This window comes from Falco peregrinus, chromosome 2, assembly GCF_023634155.1.
Source record: "Falco peregrinus isolate bFalPer1 chromosome 2, bFalPer1.pri, whole genome shotgun sequence".
NCBI lineage: Eukaryota > Metazoa > Chordata > Aves > Falconiformes > Falconidae > Falco > Falco peregrinus.
Genome location: NC_073722.1, coordinates 94870280 through 94887001, shown reverse-complemented (window position 1 = coordinate 94887001; position 16722 = coordinate 94870280). Strand labels below are relative to the sequence as shown.

Here is a 16722-nt window from a genome sequence, read left to right as displayed (position 1 = left end):
ACAAAAAAACCCCAAGAGCTTCATTTGAGCTACTTTGGCAGATAACAGCTCAGCATAACAGGCATGCATATGCAACCTCTGCTTATCTAACAGTAACTTATTTTGGGATGGAAACATAAAAGGAACTAGTAAGTAGCAGAGATGTTGCTCTAATCACATTCTCTCCTTCACCAATTCCCTAAATGTGATTTTTAAATGCAAGTTTTAAAAAGGCAAAACCTGGTACTATTGCCAAAAAACTTAAAATTAAAAACCACCCAGGGATTACAGCATAACAGCAGGACTTTCTACAAAAGCAGTGCATCAGGAATGCACTTTCCATTATGTCAGCGACTGTATGCCCCTAGATCCTGTAAGCGCTTTTGAAAGTTTCTCTGCTTGCTTTTACAAGCCCTGGAGTAGTCTGGAACTACCTGCCTTTCTTCAAGGCTCATCTTCTAATGCTTCCAAAATTCTTTATGTACAGATAACAGCATGTATATTTTCAAAACAGTGATTTAGCAAAGAGCTTGCTCCAAGTTCGTGTTCTCTCTCCAAAAGATTAATTCATCATCCAGTTAGTGGCTCTTACCCAGTTTATATTCATCATTACAACCTCTGTATCGCAAACGTCTAATCAGCTCCAGTTTAGCTAAATATGGTCCCCGAAGCGGCCGAGAGCTCTTAGATTCTTCTGTTATCCTCTCTTCTATAAATTTCACAGCTTGCTCTATAGAATAGTGTACCTCTCCTTCCAAAGAGCTGTGCAATTAAAGAGACAAAAGGTTCTTTGATTTTTCCCATTGCTAGGGCACTGATAACACATGCTCAGCCTACTTCCCAGTACACTTTTAAAGGAATCTGGCATGATGGGTTCTCTTAACTCGGTCACCATGAAAAATATGAACTGGAAGAGTTCTATAGTGTACAAACCACTATTTAAACAGCTGTTTCGATTAACTATTGTCAGCCTCCAAAACAAAGCAGGGAGAACACATCATTTGCAGTCTGATGTCAAGAAGTCACCCAAAGACAGAGTGGTCACCCAAAGAGCTTACTACTGCTAAGCTACTGAATACAAAAAATTCACTGCAGCACAAAGGAAAAAATAAATCCACAGCAAAACTGTTAACTTACTGCTCTTCTTCTGGTGGAGGTGTCCAGGATTCATCAATGAGTTTAAAGACTGAATCAAAGTAAGTTATATAGAACTGCCAATCATCTGAGCTGAAACAAAAATCAGGCACAGAACAAAGTTTAGGGAATTGCCAAAACAGTAACTCACTTCAAAAACTGCATTCCTTGCAAAAGATGAATTTAAGGAATAGCACATTACAGAAAAAAAACAACTGTAATAAGAATCATTTCTCCTTGAGGTCTCACATCTTAAGAATGCCATCATCCTGAATTTCTTGAAACGTGTTAAAGGAAACAATTTCAATAAAGAATCAAGGCAAGCTACAGATTCTCCCCTTAACATTTACATTCCACTCAGAGCTCATTAATATTCCCAGAAAATGCTAAGGCAGAAGTTTCTCCTCTGATTTAACCTATATTTAAGATAAGGGCACAGAGCTAAATACAAAAAGCAAACAACAAATCTCTCCTGACAGTTCCAAGAGACAGATTTGATCATACTAGTATGCTCTTTCCTGATGCATCTGTTCAAAGCATTACATGCATTTCCCAGTGTGAAGTCTGGCCAAGTGAGAGAAATGAAGTTCCAGAAAAGTATATGCAAATGCAGTTCTCCTCTCCCACATGAAGGTTAGAGCTGGACAATCAGCACAGCCTTTAGGAACAAGGAGGTAAACACAATTTTAATGCATTAACATGTTGCTAAAATCAGCCTTCAAAAAAGCTGTGACTACAGTCCTGACACTGACTTTCCCTGTGACCTTCACCATGTCCCTTTAACATTCCATTCTGCTGCCCTTTTCCTCAGGCTTTGGAGCGCAAACATTTGGAAATGCTTTGAGATCCTCTGATGTTCTTCTATTTTAACCACCATTTACAAAAGCCTCTAAACAAGGCAATTCACAAACAGCCAGGAATTTTTCTTCAGTTTTTTAGTAGGACTGTACAAATATAATCTCACTTTTTCAGCAGCAGCCTTCTCGACAGCGCATTGCACTCTGGCCACCTACACAGCTTCTTGTACATTGCCATACACTTGTTCTCGCGGCTTTGGAGCTCACTTGTCAGCTTCTCTAAATTAAAAAACAGAAGGGCAAGTTTATTTAATCAATGCATTTCCTTCTCTACTTCCTGCATAAAGCTTCTTGTTATATCCCAGGATGCAAAACACTAAATGTAAGAGAACAGAAGAGTGGCCCTCAAGGGACAGATTTCCTGTGGAGGCCTTAAAACTGCAAGTGCATTTTAATCGCCAGAAAGACTGCTCAAAAATGCAGGATATCAGGAGCTTTTTTCTTTTAAGATGGCAGCTACAACAAACCAACATGCTATCAATTTACTACTGCTAAGCATACTGCTGTGAAGTTCATCATTGAGTAACTTTTAAATACCATAAACAGGTGGGTAAAAACAGCCTGCACAAGAGAGCACCTCCAGAGTTTGCACCAACGTTTGAAACTGGTGCTAAGTCAGGCTTCTTACAGCCTTTTTTTTTTAACTAGTGGACAAGTCTGAAGCAAAGGAGAACTGCTGTGTCCTCCACACAACTGTAATTATTAATTGACTGAATAAGTTACCTCCTAGTTTTCCTCTCACAACATCTAAGGCTTCCTTATACTTCTCCAAACGTTCCAGAATCATGTAGTACAGTTCGACCTTAAAAGAAAGATTAAACTGCAATGAAATTTGCTAGTAAAACAATTCACAGGTGTGCCAAGAAATAAAGCGGCTTGTTTCACTGTCATTAGAAATAGGAGCTAGCCAGGCCTGCAAAGCTATCTTTAGCATCCCAGAGGGTGGAGCATTCAGGAATTTAGGTCTTTTTTTCCATTCTCAGTCCTGAAGTTTCTCTTGGGGCCTCCCAGGGAGCAAAACCAAGTACTTCATCAGTCAAATCAAATGCAAAAAAATTTCCTTGCCCACACGATTCCAAATCAGTCTCAACACTGCTCTTGAGTTTTCCTTCTATCTTGCTACATCCACATTTACTTCCAGAACACTACTGATTATTATCTTGGAAAACTGTTAAAATAATCAACTTCCTTTAACAGTGCATTCCTTGTTTCAATAATGTTCGAATCAAGCTGAACGTATCTGCAAGCCTTACTTCAGCCTCAGCTTCAATCTTATCCTCTTTCACCATTTTTTCCACCATTCTCTCAGCTAGTGGCAAAAACATCGTCTTTGACAGGTTTTCATCCTGTGCTGAAATAGACTAAGGAAGAGAAGAATTATCGTAACAGCTCATCAACTTTTTGCGTCGTCCCACCCACTGCGTTTTTCACATTAGAAGGGGGGGGGGAAGAACCCCAGGTGCTTCAGTTCCTCCCCCCAGACCACACATTCAGAGCTTCCATCTGTCACACACAGAAAGCAACCTCTCTGTTAAAAGGCAGCAATAAACCCAGCGATATACAGAAAAGCTCACTCTTGATTACGCTGTTCAGACTCACACATCTACGCACGCAATACCCAATGGCAAATAACACATAGCAAGAACACATTTGTGTTTTCCATGGCACAGTATTTAACAAAACGTGATTAACGCCCCTGTGCTTAGTTTTTGTCTGGCCAACACTCTGTCAGGTTGTCTGATTAGTGTCTGAATCTACCATCTCAACTAACAGCAGCACAGCTGACCTGCCGTCCAGTCCTGCAGACTTTCTGCAGTCTTAAAGACATGCCAAGTCCACAGCTCTCCTTTATTTCCTCCTTGAGCCTTTATAACCTAGTTACAGAAAGGAACAGTTCTGACCAAGGAGCTGCAGATATCCAAGGCTTTATTAATTAGCTCTCTAACTAAAAAGACAGTAGGGTACTAGTTCAGATGAGAGAATAATTTCAGTTGTATAAACATGGTAGGGCAGACCAGTTACACTGCATTATAAAAACACTACAGCATTCATTTTGAAGCACAGCAACAGAGCTTCTTAAGGGGAGGCTCAGTCCTTCTCCCAGAATCATACGTAAACAGCTCAAACATTTTACTTAAAATAATCTCTAACATTTTCACTCAGAACATTTCTATATTTGCACTATTCCTGCAGCAAAAGTCAAACTCATTTGCAACACTGTACACACCTGCATAATCAGGCTCATCACAGACCAAAAATAGTAAGGATTTTTGGGTACAATCTTATAAAGTGCCATTCCAGCCTGAAAAAAATAAGACAAAGTTGCATCATTCCTGAAACATATCTGTTTATAAGGTCTCATGACAAACAGCACAAGCTAAGCAGCAACAATGGCAGCAAACGGAGAATTAGCAACTAGATGGGACTTCCATCAACCTGTGAGCCCTTCCACCCCAACACACACCGCTAAAGAAGAAGAAAATAGAGGGTGAAAATGTTTCAAAGTACTTTGTGTAGGCCTGACAAGGAACAGCAACGAGCATGTGGATGTATGATTGCCTAAACAGATGACAGCTTTAATTAGAAGTGGTAACTCCATGAGGAAGAAGACTTATTCTTTAGGAGTGAAGGGGATATTTCCAGTGCTGATTTTCAGCGGTAAAAGGCACATCAAACCACACGCCTCCCTCATGTAAGCATTTGCCCTTCAACACTTATTTCATACGGACACACACTCAGATACCCAAAACATGAGGTCACCTATACGTGCAAAGCAGTGGTTAAGCAACGGTCGAGCTGAAAGCTTGGCTGTATCAAAGCAGAGCTGAAGTATTCAAGATTTTCTAGCCTAACACATAAACAGTTATTCACACATTTCTCTCACAGATTTTCAGTGCCTGTATATAACGAAGGACAACACTTTTTACCCATACAAAATCTGTAATTTTAAGAAGCTACACATAATACAGTCTACTACCACAGATGGACTTCTGTGCCAATTTCCCAACTTCAGTCTCAGCTTGCATTTTCCAGTACTTTCAGCTGAAATACTCCAGAACACAGGACACTGCGGTTTATTTTCACTCTCCAGTCAGCATCCATGCACTCTTTGCATCTCTAAGTCCTTAGGTCAAACGCATAGGCCAATGCTTGATATAAGAATCTGACAATGTTTGGATAACTTAACCAGATACACGCTCGTATGACACTTTAAACATATAAAAGGTCACACAAATGTTAAATATTATTATCTAAGATCTCATTTTTTCCACTCACAGTTGTAGACAGGAGTACAATTCACATAGCCACATCTCTGACGTTCAGAATGTCATATGAGATTGTAATGTCATGTACATTAATAACTTAGCCTGTCTACAGCTTGAACCCAAACAGCATACAACTTGGGCTACAATGGAGAACAACACTTCTGCTCAATATATTCTTCTAGTTATTTAAACTTATACAAAAATTCAAGTCACCTTAAGACAGTGGGAACAAGAGGGAGTTCAGGACTTATTTACTTGGCTCTCTGTGCTTTTTTACGCAGAAGAGTGAGCACGCATGCTTTGAAAACAGTCTTCCATTTATAGACATTCTCCAGGCACCTAATTTGGAAGGGATGAAAACAAAACTAACCAGCATGACACTGTTCTGCCAGCTGAGATGATGTACTTAAAGGTAGTGCTTTTTAGCTTTTCTTCACCAAATTACAACCAACAGAAGCCTAGCTATATGTCAGAGTCCAGAGGTAAAAGCATGGGCAAGATTACTCTTCCCAAAGATAGCAGCCAACTAAGGAGCGAATTAAGTCTGAAAACATGGATCACAAGATTTTGCTACATCTTTTTCTGTCTATTCCAGAACTCTTCGATAATACGCTGCCTCACATGTAACCACCATCCTGTTCAAGACACATTGATAAAACCCTCCCAAAATAACCAACATATTCTATCAGACCAGATATGCACACAAAAGGCACAGTTGTCCTATCCCATGTAAGGAAAAGAATTTATCTTCAGAGAGCCCACCCCCTAAATCACGGTCTTTCAAGCCTTTCTGTTAACAGAGCGTAACTTCTGCATTAACCCGGCTTAGCTTTCTGGAAGATTACTTATAACATGAAAAGGCATTCACAGCAAGATAGACAGAAAAAAAAAGCCTTTACAGCTATCAGAACACAAACTTGTTGATCGTACCTGCTGCATCTTCTTGTATTCTCCAACCCTGGCATAGGCCATGAAGAGATGAGAGTGATACTCTTCACTGTTGGGAACCTTCTTTACAGCTGCCTCATACAGTTTAGTTACCAGTTCCGCTAAACCAAAACCAGATGCTTCAGTTAAGACAAATTGGGGAATCATTTGAAAGCACAGCTACCTAAAGCCAGCATCAGTGATACTCTGAACAGTAATCTAATTACACTCATCAACCACAAAAATGGTACTTGCTCCCCAAAGACCCCAAGCACTGCAAACATTAGGCAAAAGACAAAAAAGGGCTTAAAAAACACAAACCAACTTCCAAATAAGAGTGAACAGCAACAACTGAACTGCTCAGAAGCAGTTTTTCTGAAGAAAGTTTATTTATTTTGGAGCATTAAGCTGAATGAAGGTTTCTATTCCTGGCAGAATGGTTGCTCCATGTGAATTATAGATCAAAACACAGAACATTTTTAGAGCCTCATGTGAAATTAGTTATTCTTATCACAGGTTTACTTAGGTTAGTCATATCCTGTTATTTCCCAATTACCTATTTTAATACTCTTAACAAGTAAAATCCTTCACACTATACCTTTTACTAATAGGCCTATTATGACTAAATACTTAGGATATTACAATACGCAGAACTTTGTACATCTTCATCCTTCTAGATTATTTTTTTGCCTTACACATAAAATCATACCTCAGTGTAGTATTAGAAAACTGATTTGCCTTTCACATAGTTTACATATCCTCGACACACACATACATAAAACCACCAATTACCATTTTCTTGCAGGACCAAACGTGGAAGTGCCTAACACCCACCATTTCGTTTCTGACTTAAGAGACCTAAAAGTTAGAATCCTGAGCTTAATGCTTATGCAAGTTGTTTGGAATCACAGAAAGGCTTTTGACATTTTCAGACATTTATGCGGAAGTCACACATACACACAAAAATTGCTTGTTAGTCAAGAAATGATGCTTTAACTCCACATACACACTCACGTAGAAAGAAATAAACTAGGAGAGCACAAGCAATCACTGCATTGCAGACTGATACCAAAACCCCATTTCTACACAAGTTGTTTCACCACATTGTCGTTGCTCCAGCAATTCAACAATAAACACTGCTACCACCACCAAGAACCACAAGAAGCTGCCAGAAACAACTGCTTAGAGCTGTACAAAAGCAGTATATAAGGTCTGGCTTTTTTCAGAACAGCATGTGCAATCTGACGCCATCAAACATGCAAAATTTAGTATTTTTGTAATGCCGTATCACTGCAAGGAACCATACTGAAAAAGCTACTGTGGTCAAACTGAGAAGTGAGTATTTCCCTCCTGCTTGTCACACAGCTTCCCGAGGCCTGAACCCCTCATCTAGGGTCTCACAGCATGAAAACACTCTCCAAACCACAGACCGGGTGATTTGTCATCTCTACAACATATACTGACAACAAATTCCAGTAGCTTTCATTAAAAAAAGTGAAGTCAAAGCTTGATTGTGATGGATGATCATTAGCATGCCATTCGTTTAGGAACTGTGTACACAATAACGTTCACAAGGGAAGCCTAAACAAGGCTCTTGGCTTTACGGGCATCACTAGAGCCTTGGAGGCAATCTTAGCAGGCATCATTTAAATTCTCTGAGTCTCTTAACACGCCTATACACAAACCCTGGACTTTGCACTATTCCCCCTGGAACTGTGGGTCTCACATACTTCTGAAGAACGTAAATAATTAGGATTTTTAAGAGAGGCAAAGGAAAAAGCTTACGTCTATGCATTTCCCGGTAAAGAATAGTTAGTGCTTGCAAGGAATTATCATCTGTGGGTTCAAGTGCTGCTACTTCTTGTGCCAGAGCATACGCTTCATCTTGTTTGCCAGTTCTCTGCAAGCCAATTGCCTTTAGAACCTATTGACACAACAGAGGCAGCTGTTAGAAATACAGTTGGCAGTGAAAACTCTCTCATTGCTGGTGAGGAAAGGCTTTGCCCAGCCACCTCATTACTTCTACAGATCTTCAGGTTTGATTAAGCTTCTAATCCATATGGCTGTAGAGGAAACACTCCAAAGGCAAGCTGCACCAAATAGCATGGCTTTGCAATTCTTAACAAAGATGTAGGCCACTCCAAGGCATCAGCTGCCACTCAGTTTCCCTGCTGCAGGCTGAACCCCTACCAGTCCTGCCAATTGTCAGTTTTTTCTTTCAATAACTGGCCAGAGAGAAGTGACAGAAATGTGATTCAGGTCATTGACACTCGCTCCAGCTTAGGAAGCTTTCAAAAACGTGGAAGTGAAAAAAGAAAACCCACAAGGAAAAGAGAAAAGCAGAAACATGTTCAGAAAACTGAGGCACGGAACTCCCTTTCCTTCAAGAGGCTCAGCAGGGAGGGCAATGAGCAAGAGGCAGAAGAGCAAATGCCTCCAAAATCACCTTGTGGTGTTTTACTAAGGACTACACCTCCCAAGGAAATGTCTTGGTCCAAACTACTACACATAGGTATCCCAAGCTAAGGTCTAAAAGAAGCATTTTGAAGGCACTGGCCATGTGCCAAGGCTGCTGGCAGTGGTTCTGACAAGGAGCTAGACAATTAGCTGGGGTGCAACCAGTTACACTTTAGTCATTAGAGGCACCTCACCAAGAGGATCTGCACAAGTTTTTCAGGCAAACGAGGCACTGTGCAAATCAGAACAGCCCAAGATGTTCCAGGGGGTTCAGCCGACACTGTGGTCTCTGAAAGATCACGCACACGGCTCAAAAGGCACAGTGGCACACTCCCAGGCTCAGAGCGACGCTCACCAAACACACTCAGTGCACCGCACACTTACCTTTGCACAGTGAAGATCCTTGTGTTTTTTGAGCAGTTTATCCGCTTGTTGGATTGCCATTTTATTATTGCCATTATCAAGATAATCTGCATAAGAACAACAAGGACAGCATTACACCAGAACACAAGATCCACTCTGGAAAGCCACCTCTACATTTTCTGTCAAGTATGAGCTGTTAGGCCAGTAGCGCAAAGAGCATTTTCCTTGTACAATTCACATTAACCCAAACATTCAGGGAGCAAGTCATTCCGTAGACAAAGTATTCACCTCACTGTACTAGTTTTAGTCGTTCAAACAAACAAGCTTTTGTAATTAGTCCACACAGATCATTACAGCAACAAAAGCGACACAGAACAGAGTGGGTTCTGCAGCAACAGCTCTCTGCTAGCAGCAGAGCTTAAGACTCTTTGCTTCAGTAAAAGGAGCAATTAATTTGCTGTGCCTTTGGGAGACTTTCAATGACTTTGAACAGGCAGCAGGGTAGAAACTAAGCACCCACACTCTCCCAAAGCATTAAGCGAGAAGACCTACTTGTCCGCATGACCAATACTTCACACAGAGCAAATCTGTCCCATAATAGAGCACCACTATGCCTTCACCACACGGGTTTCAAAGACAAAAAAAATGAAGCTCCCAGGGGTCGCCTCACTATCTCCTAGGGGGATAACCCACCATCTAGTAACACTTAGCTGTAGAAAACCCCTGTCTCCAGACCATTTTTTTTTTTTCAGCTCAGTATTAAGATTTGCAGCTTCACTTACAGCACATCACCATGTTACTAGACAATTATATATAACCAATTGTAGAGCATGACCCCTATATGCTTCCCCTCCCTCCAAAATTAATATGAACCAAAACCTAACAGAAAAAAAACTTAGCTGCACCCGATGTGCCAGGAGGGAAGAGTCTGCTCACTGTGTTCTGGCCTCTCCCCTACCAAACTGTGAACAGAACTAATGCCAGGTTAGTGACAGGACATTACACATCTTTTTCTTGTCAAGACTGTCATTCTCATTACGAGAGAGAACTCTTTTACCCAGTAGAGAGGTGACCTTTAGTAATTCCTTGGTATATGGTAGGAAGTATGCACCTATACTAATGAGATTTCTATTTGGCAGCTTTAACTTTTGCTTCCACGGCCAAGTGCTGCAGATTTGAAGTCGAGCTAATTGGGCTCCTGAGACCGTACAGATAAAACCTCAACCGAAGCAGCCTGCCCACACTAACCAAAACAAAACGTTACTGCATGAAATAGAGTTTGAAACTGTAACACATTGCCTTTACTTGGGGTAGACGGCTGCTTTAACTTGTGATAACCTGTGCATCACCTTTAACATTAAAGCTTCAGCAGGGATTTCTCAGTGAAGAGGTTTCAAAACTGTGGAACAGCACATCCCAGGGACCTCTTCATATATCAGCAGAGACTTCTTGATTTAAGGATCTGTGTTGCATAGTTTGCTTACACACAAATTATCTGCCATGCTGCACTGTCTTGGATTGCTTAACAGCTGTGCTGACAAGATCTCTGCTTTAGGTCTCCTAAAGTAAATCAAATAAACCACAAACCTCTCTAAACTGCAGCAGAATAAAAAGACTGTATTTTGCTAACAACAAATAAGTGTGTTGGAAGCCAAAGTAGCTGGCAACTTCCAAAGGAATTCAAGCTCAAGGAAAATAAACTGAAGCCTACACTGCTTGCAAGGGCTGTAGGTGGAGATGTTCAGTGGCTGGAAATGCAACACATGAACCTTCAGGTGAAGGGAGAACAAACCCAGATGGAAGATAAACATAGCTGTCAAGGAACCCTGAGTAATCAAGGCACGTGGTGCAAAGTGGAAAGCACTGGTTTAAGTCAAGATCAGCCCTTTGACCTCATGCTGCACGTCTCCAGTTTATGATTTTTGTGAAGCCGTGTATTTACCCCTTTCAGGACGTACGCTTTATTTCTGGTTCTGCAGCACCAAAGCCAGAATTCAAATATCACGCTGCAGATAATCCTTTCTAGAACTAGCAGAAAGCTATTTTAAAGCTCTCTCCCTAATAGCCAGAGAGCCAATATATCGCTATTCACTCCCTCCCCAACAGCTATTCACCAAAATGAATCCATCTCAACATCAGCTGCTTTCGTGCCAGTTGGATTTACTGAGCTTTTTCTTTCAAGAACATTTAAGGTGCTGCCCAGGTGATAACACAAATAACTGCACATTAATACAAGTGGCAATCACAGCACAGACAGAAAACTAAGGAAGAAATTTACAAAATTGTGAGATAAAGACAAATTGCACAGCAGTGCTCATAATGATGCAACCAACTTCAAGCCAGCTGTGTCTTTACACTTTTAATCAAGTGAAACTCTCTTCCTCCATGTCAGTGGAGCCCATCGTAGATGCAGGCCTGCATCCCACCGCCCTCACTGCCTGGGCAGCAAAGGATGCTCCCGGAGTGCGCTCAGCCCCAAACCAGAGCAGCTCCCCACGGCTGTGGGGAGAGAGATTTTTCTCCTGGCATTGGAAGTTGAGAGTCTCTGGCCCATCTTCCATTTTTGAGAAGCTGCGACACCGTAGCCTGGGGAAGCGTTTTTCTTTTCTCCTTCTCTGCATTTGCATAAGCAGAGCCAAGCCTGCGCTCTCTCGGGCAACCCCAGCTGCACCGAACACCCCGGGAAATACCTGGGGGCACCCTAATCCAAGGAGTTTCTTAACAAGTCCGGCCCCCCACTACTTCACTCGCCTCCCAATTAATTTCCCTCACGCCGTCTTTAGCCCGTGCCGCACCGCTCCCGCACAGCGCCTTCCCGGTGCCCGCCACCGCTCCCGCCCCGGCACGGATCAGGCCTCGCTCCCGGCCCCGCCGCAGCAGCCCCGCCGGCTGCGCTCGCCGCCCCATGCCTGCGCCCGGACGGGGGGGGCTCCGCGCTGCTGGCAGCGAGACGCGCGGCGGGGGCTGGGGCGCGGTGCCCCCCCCGGGCCCGGCAACACTCCCGCTTCCTGCCGCGGGCGGGAGCCGGGACCGGGCTCCGCCAGCCCCCGCGGCAGAGCCCCGCGCACACACGCACGCGTGCCCCACGGGCCCGCCAGGATCGCGAGAGGCCGAGGGCCCGTCCCGGGGCGGCAGAGCGCGGGCTACCCCGGCGCCCGCCCGCCGAGCCGAGCCTCCCCCGCCGCCGGGGATGAGGCGGGCGGGCGGAGGGGCCCGCCGGAGGAGCTACCCAGCGCTATGCCGGGCCGGGCCGCCCGGCGGGGCCCTCCGCGCCGGCCCCAGACGCCGCCGGGCGGGCCGGAACAACCCCGCCGGGCCCGGGGAGCGCGGCCGGGGGTCCGCGGGGTCCGTACCGTAAATGGGCCGCAGGCGGCGGTCGTTGGGGTCCTGCACATGGCCCCGCGCCGCCATGATGAGAGCGCAGAACCGCAGTGCGCAGCCGCCGGCCGGGCCGGCCCGGGGGCGGGGGTGAAGGGCCGCCAGGAGCAGCGGGGCGGGGCCGAGCGCGGCGGCGGGGCGGGGCCTGGCCGGGGAAGGGAAGGGGGCGGAGCCCGGTCGGGAAAAGGGGCGGGGCCTGGCCGCGCGCCGCGTCCCGTTGCCACGGCGCCGGGGAGCGCGGGTGCGTTGTCGGGTGCGTTGCTGGGCTGGCGCCAGCCCCGCAGAGCCGGGAGCGCCCGCAGCCGGGAGCGGGGAGCAGCTCTGCCCGCGCTGCGCCGCGCCGGGCCCCTCGCACTGCCGCAGCCGCTTTCCCTGCAGTGCTGAGAGCGGAGCCGTCTCTCCTGAGCTCTCTGCTCACCTACCCACGTCCCTAGCCACCTGCCCACACTCACCCACCTCTCTCCCCATCTTCCTTTACCCTTCCCCACCTCCCTCCCTCCCCATCTTCCTTCCTCCCTCCCCACCTCCCTCCCTCCCTCCCTCCCTCCCTCCCCATCTTCCTTCCTCCCTCCCCACCTCCCTCCCTCCCTCCCTCCCCATCTACCTTCCTCCCCATCTACCTTCCTCCCTATCCCCCCCTCCCTCGGCCAGGGAGGCCCGGGGCCGAGGCAGCAGGAGGAACCCGGCTCTCCGACCCCGGACACAGCCATGCCCTCGGCCGCCGGTAGCCAGGCGGCAACGCTGCGGTGCGGCCACTGGTAAGAGACGCAGCGGAGGCTGCCAGGGGTCTCCGGGAGCCACCACTGCACACACATCCATACGTATCCCCTTGACATGTGCCACGGGCTGGGAGGGACAGCTCACTAACGAACATGCCCCCTTCATTACAAACGGTTGGCACGTGGTTCTGCAGTGTCAGGGCCTGACAACCTGCTCAGCCTTGACTCAAGTTTCTGACTTGAGCACGTAGGCAGGAACCAAAGTATTTGGTAGAAATAAAGACTTGGTTTTCAGCGAGGCACACGTGAACTCCGTGGTCCCAAGTTCCCATTCAGCAGCCATGTGGCAGAAGGCGGGATGTGAAAACAGAACCAGGAGGCACCTCCTGTTTCTCTCTGATGACAGTTCCCTTTTCCCAGCCACACCGGTGTCGGTAATACATCCACTGACAGCGATGCCAGCTCAGAAGTTACCTCCTGAGTACAAGCAACTAAAGACATTCCCTTTTTTTCCCCAAAGGGACGTGGGACTCCAAGCAGTTTCTGGCAGCATCAGCCCGGCTGGTTTGCAAGCAGCTGAGTACGTGCAGTTGAGATGCTGCTGTTGGACTTTGCTGCTTTGCCAGGCTGTTGCCTGCTCGGGATCTGGCCAAGGAGAAAACTAAATGGCTGTGCTGATTTTCTCCTTGGTGACATGGGAAGGCACAATAGGTTATAGAACTAATGTTGGTGTTCTGAGTTGTGCTTTAGTCTGGGGAGCATCGTCTAGAAAGGATGCTACCTGCCTGAGGCAGGAACAAGGGCGAAGCTCAGAGTGCCTCAGTTCTTTTTGGATCTTCTCTGTTTGTAAGCCTTGCCTTGTCCTCCAGATAGGAAAATGAGTCTTTTGGGAAGGGGGTGGGCGGAGAAGTTTTGGCTCCAGAGTAAGATGGCTACTGCTATCATTCACTGAGCAAATCTGGCCCAAGAGGGTCTGTTCTGTAGTTTTTCCGAGCAGAGCACTGTTCGACCTCTCATAGCCCGGTTAGTTTCAGGAAGAAACTGTGATCTTCTCAGATGAGTTTATTAATTAGTTCATCACCTTGAACCTGGTGATAACTTATGCTGCAAAATTTGCTTTTCTCATAATGAAATCCATCCACCTTGATTTTATCTCCAAGTAGTGTGAACATTGTGACCTTTGCATGCTATAGGCGTTAATATCCCACCTATGAAGGAATGTGGAGGCCTGGCTGGGCTTGCCTTGCTCTTTAGTTCCTCGGTTCTCTAAACCATGAATTCATCAAAAGCTTTCTTAGGATTTTTGTGTTGTGAAAAACTGCTTGCAACTGTGGTCAGTGTATTTTCTGCAAAGTAACCTCTGTGATGTTTCTTATAGCAACAAGGATATCCCTGCCTCTAACTTCACAATTCATGAAGTCCACTGCAGCAGGTTTCTTGCAGCGTGCCAGTACTGCAAGGAATACATCCCGAAGTCGGAAATGAAGAACCATTTTGCATCTGAGCACAAGGAGGTGAGAAACACACTTCTCCTCTAAAACTGCTGTCCTCTGTGGCAATTAATCTAATGAGGTCTGTTTATTGTAGGTTACCTGCAAGTGTCAGATGAAGATGGAAAACCGACACTTGGAGGACCACAAGGTTGGTGAACATCAATTGATGTTAGATGTTTTGAAGCTACACTATGGTACTTCTAAGCACTGATTCCAGAGCCTTTCTGTCAGCCAGGAGCTGGACTCCAAACTGTGATTGATGCACCTTTTTTATTGAACCGTGCTCTCTAAATTCATACCCTCTGAGAGAAGGGGGTTGGAAACTGCCTTCAAGCAGTGGAGCCTGCTCAAGTCTTCATATCCAAGGGTTATCTGCAGTAATTGATGATTTTGTCCTTGTTAGTGATTAAGATGAAAAATGGTGCACTGTTTCAGAAACACAGAATATGATGAACTCCACTTCTTCAATTCCTTTCACATGATGCATTTCTGACTGCTGCAGTCGTTATGTGAGTTTTAATAAGTCATAATGTCCAACAGACTTTGAAAATAGTTTGTAAAATCAACGGGGATTTTTTTAATTTCTGACTCCAGTTGGCTGCCGTCACAGGCAATCTTGTAATCAATGTCAGCCCCTTCCCTTCCTATGGCCCCCCCTTGCAGACAGCTCTGCAAGTGCCACCTAAGCCTGCTTATTGCTGACAAACAAAGGATTTTCAAACGGTGAAGAAATGACCAGTTCAAAACCCTGGAAGCACTTCATCCTGCACGTTTGTGTGTAGTGGTTCTAGTTTTGCCTGTAAAGCAAATGATGACATATTCTTGCAGCATCTGCTATTCTAACAGGGCTTTCATCTCTCTGTAACCCCTCTGGAAGGGCAACTTACCGTCATTCAGTCGCGCAGTCGCGGGTGAAGGACATAGGCAAGCAATTCTTGCCGAGTAGTAAGTGAGCTGTAAATCTGTTCCCTCGCAGAACACACACGGAGATGTTTTTTAGCAGTGCTCAGTGCAATGGGATCAGGACTGGGTTTTGAGACTGTCCCTGAAAGCTATCTTCAAGAAGCGCAGTGGGAAGGAATCTGCTGTCCAAGTATGACAGATATTAAAGTAATGTCCTGAGTCTTCGGAGTGCTTCAGCTGGCGTGTTTATGACTACACAGGTTACACAGCCTGCTGGTCTTCACATTTCTCACATACTATCTTATTCCAGGCTATCCTTTAGCGTAGCTTTGGAACTGGCTAAAGAAAGAATGGACCGCTCAGCTCTTCAGCAAATGGAGAACCTCCCTCCACCTTTGCCTCGCTCTTCCATATGTGAAGAATAATCCCTTGTTCTTTTTCCAGGCGTTCGTGTGCCTTCTCCGACTCGTCCTATGCCCTTATTGTGAAATACAACTACCTTTGAAAGCCATGGTTAACCATGAGCTTTACTGTGGAACACGGACAGAGAAGTGTGAGAACTGCCACCGCTACATATTGGTGAGAGACCTGAAAGAACATCCTCAGGTCTGTGGGCTAGAAGGGATACAAACCCAAGGAAGTGCACCATCTGACTTCACGGATGAAGATGAGGATGCATATTGGCAAGACCTTTGGTACAGTGCAAGCGAATCAGGAACAGGTAACTGTGCTGGGCCATTGTGGGGAATGCCCAAGGGGCTAGAAAAGCAGATTTATAGCAGCTGTGTAGGGGACACCCCTTAAGGACATTAGCAGAAGCAATGTTTCAGCAGCACAAAGAAATTAGAGGCGAGGTGAGGTGCAGAGATGAGTAATAACCAGCTTCATATTGGACATTTGGCAGCCGATCCAAGCGCAAGGGTTTTTAATTCTTTCTGGGAAAACACTGGGTAATGACAGCTCCAGAGCCACTGGGAGTGGGCTGATTTTCCTGTGGAACAGAACGGCAAAGGTATAAGCCAGCTACACAGAGGACTGCTGAGGTCCCTGGGGTGAGAGCCCAGGCCACTGCCGATTCTTTTGTCTCAAAGTATCGAGCTTCGCAATGAAAGCGGGAGTTGTTTGCTCGCGGCACATTCTGCCTGGGGTTGTGCGGCAGCTGCGCTCCTCCTCGGTTAAGCAGCAGGGTAGGTAAGATCTGGATGTGGGGTCAGTCTGTAGCACTGCGCATCTCTGCAGTGACGTC

At 45.7% G+C, this 16722-nt stretch overlaps 2 protein-coding genes across 3 annotated transcripts in view; one reads left to right on the top strand and one right to left on the bottom strand.

Moving 5' to 3' along the window:
- The window catches only part of NAA25 (N-alpha-acetyltransferase 25, NatB auxiliary subunit), a 32040-nt gene extending 19573 nt beyond the window's left edge, over nucleotides 1-12467 (bottom strand). Inside the window, exons 1-10 of one of the 2 annotated variants that reach the window (XM_055795277.1) lie at nucleotides 12337-12467; nucleotides 9005-9090; nucleotides 7949-8087; nucleotides 6167-6285; nucleotides 4198-4272; nucleotides 3224-3331; nucleotides 2694-2772; nucleotides 2078-2189; nucleotides 1117-1206; nucleotides 572-741 (exon numbers count right to left, since the gene is read on the bottom strand). In XM_055795277.1, the coding sequence (XP_055651252.1) occupies nucleotides 572-741; nucleotides 1117-1206; nucleotides 2078-2189; nucleotides 2694-2772; nucleotides 3224-3331; nucleotides 4198-4272; nucleotides 6167-6285; nucleotides 7949-8087; nucleotides 9005-9090; nucleotides 12337-12394 (1036 nt within the window). In that variant the 5' untranslated portion in view covers nucleotides 12395-12467. Of the gene's footprint in view, nucleotides 1-571; nucleotides 742-1116; nucleotides 1207-2077; nucleotides 2190-2693; nucleotides 2773-3223; nucleotides 3332-4197; nucleotides 4273-5449; nucleotides 6105-6166; nucleotides 6286-7948; nucleotides 8088-9004; nucleotides 9091-12336 lie in introns of those variants that run through there. The other variant, XM_055795278.1, reaches the window with a different exon arrangement.
- A 2151-nt stretch (nucleotides 12468-14618) lies between these two features.
- TRAFD1 (TRAF-type zinc finger domain containing 1) lies at nucleotides 14619-16339 on the top strand. The gene is made up of 2 exons (XM_055796598.1): nucleotides 14619-14721; nucleotides 15921-16339. The coding sequence occupies exons 1-2, from the start codon at nucleotides 14686-14688 to the stop codon at nucleotides 16278-16280; spliced, it is 396 nt and encodes a 131-aa protein (XP_055652573.1). The 5' UTR covers nucleotides 14619-14685; the 3' UTR covers nucleotides 16281-16339.
- The last annotated feature ends 383 nt before the right edge of the window (nucleotides 16340-16722 follow it).

Excerpts from the sequence above, each read along its gene's own strand:
- TRAFD1 (XM_055796598.1), top strand. The coding sequence starts at position 14,686 with ATGAAGATGGAAAACCGACACTTGGAGGACCACAAG. Across the intron at positions 14,722-15,920 it reads GACACTTGGAGGACCACAAG|GCGTTCGTGTGCCTTCTCCG; the intron begins GTTGGTGAACAT and ends TTCTTTTTCCAG.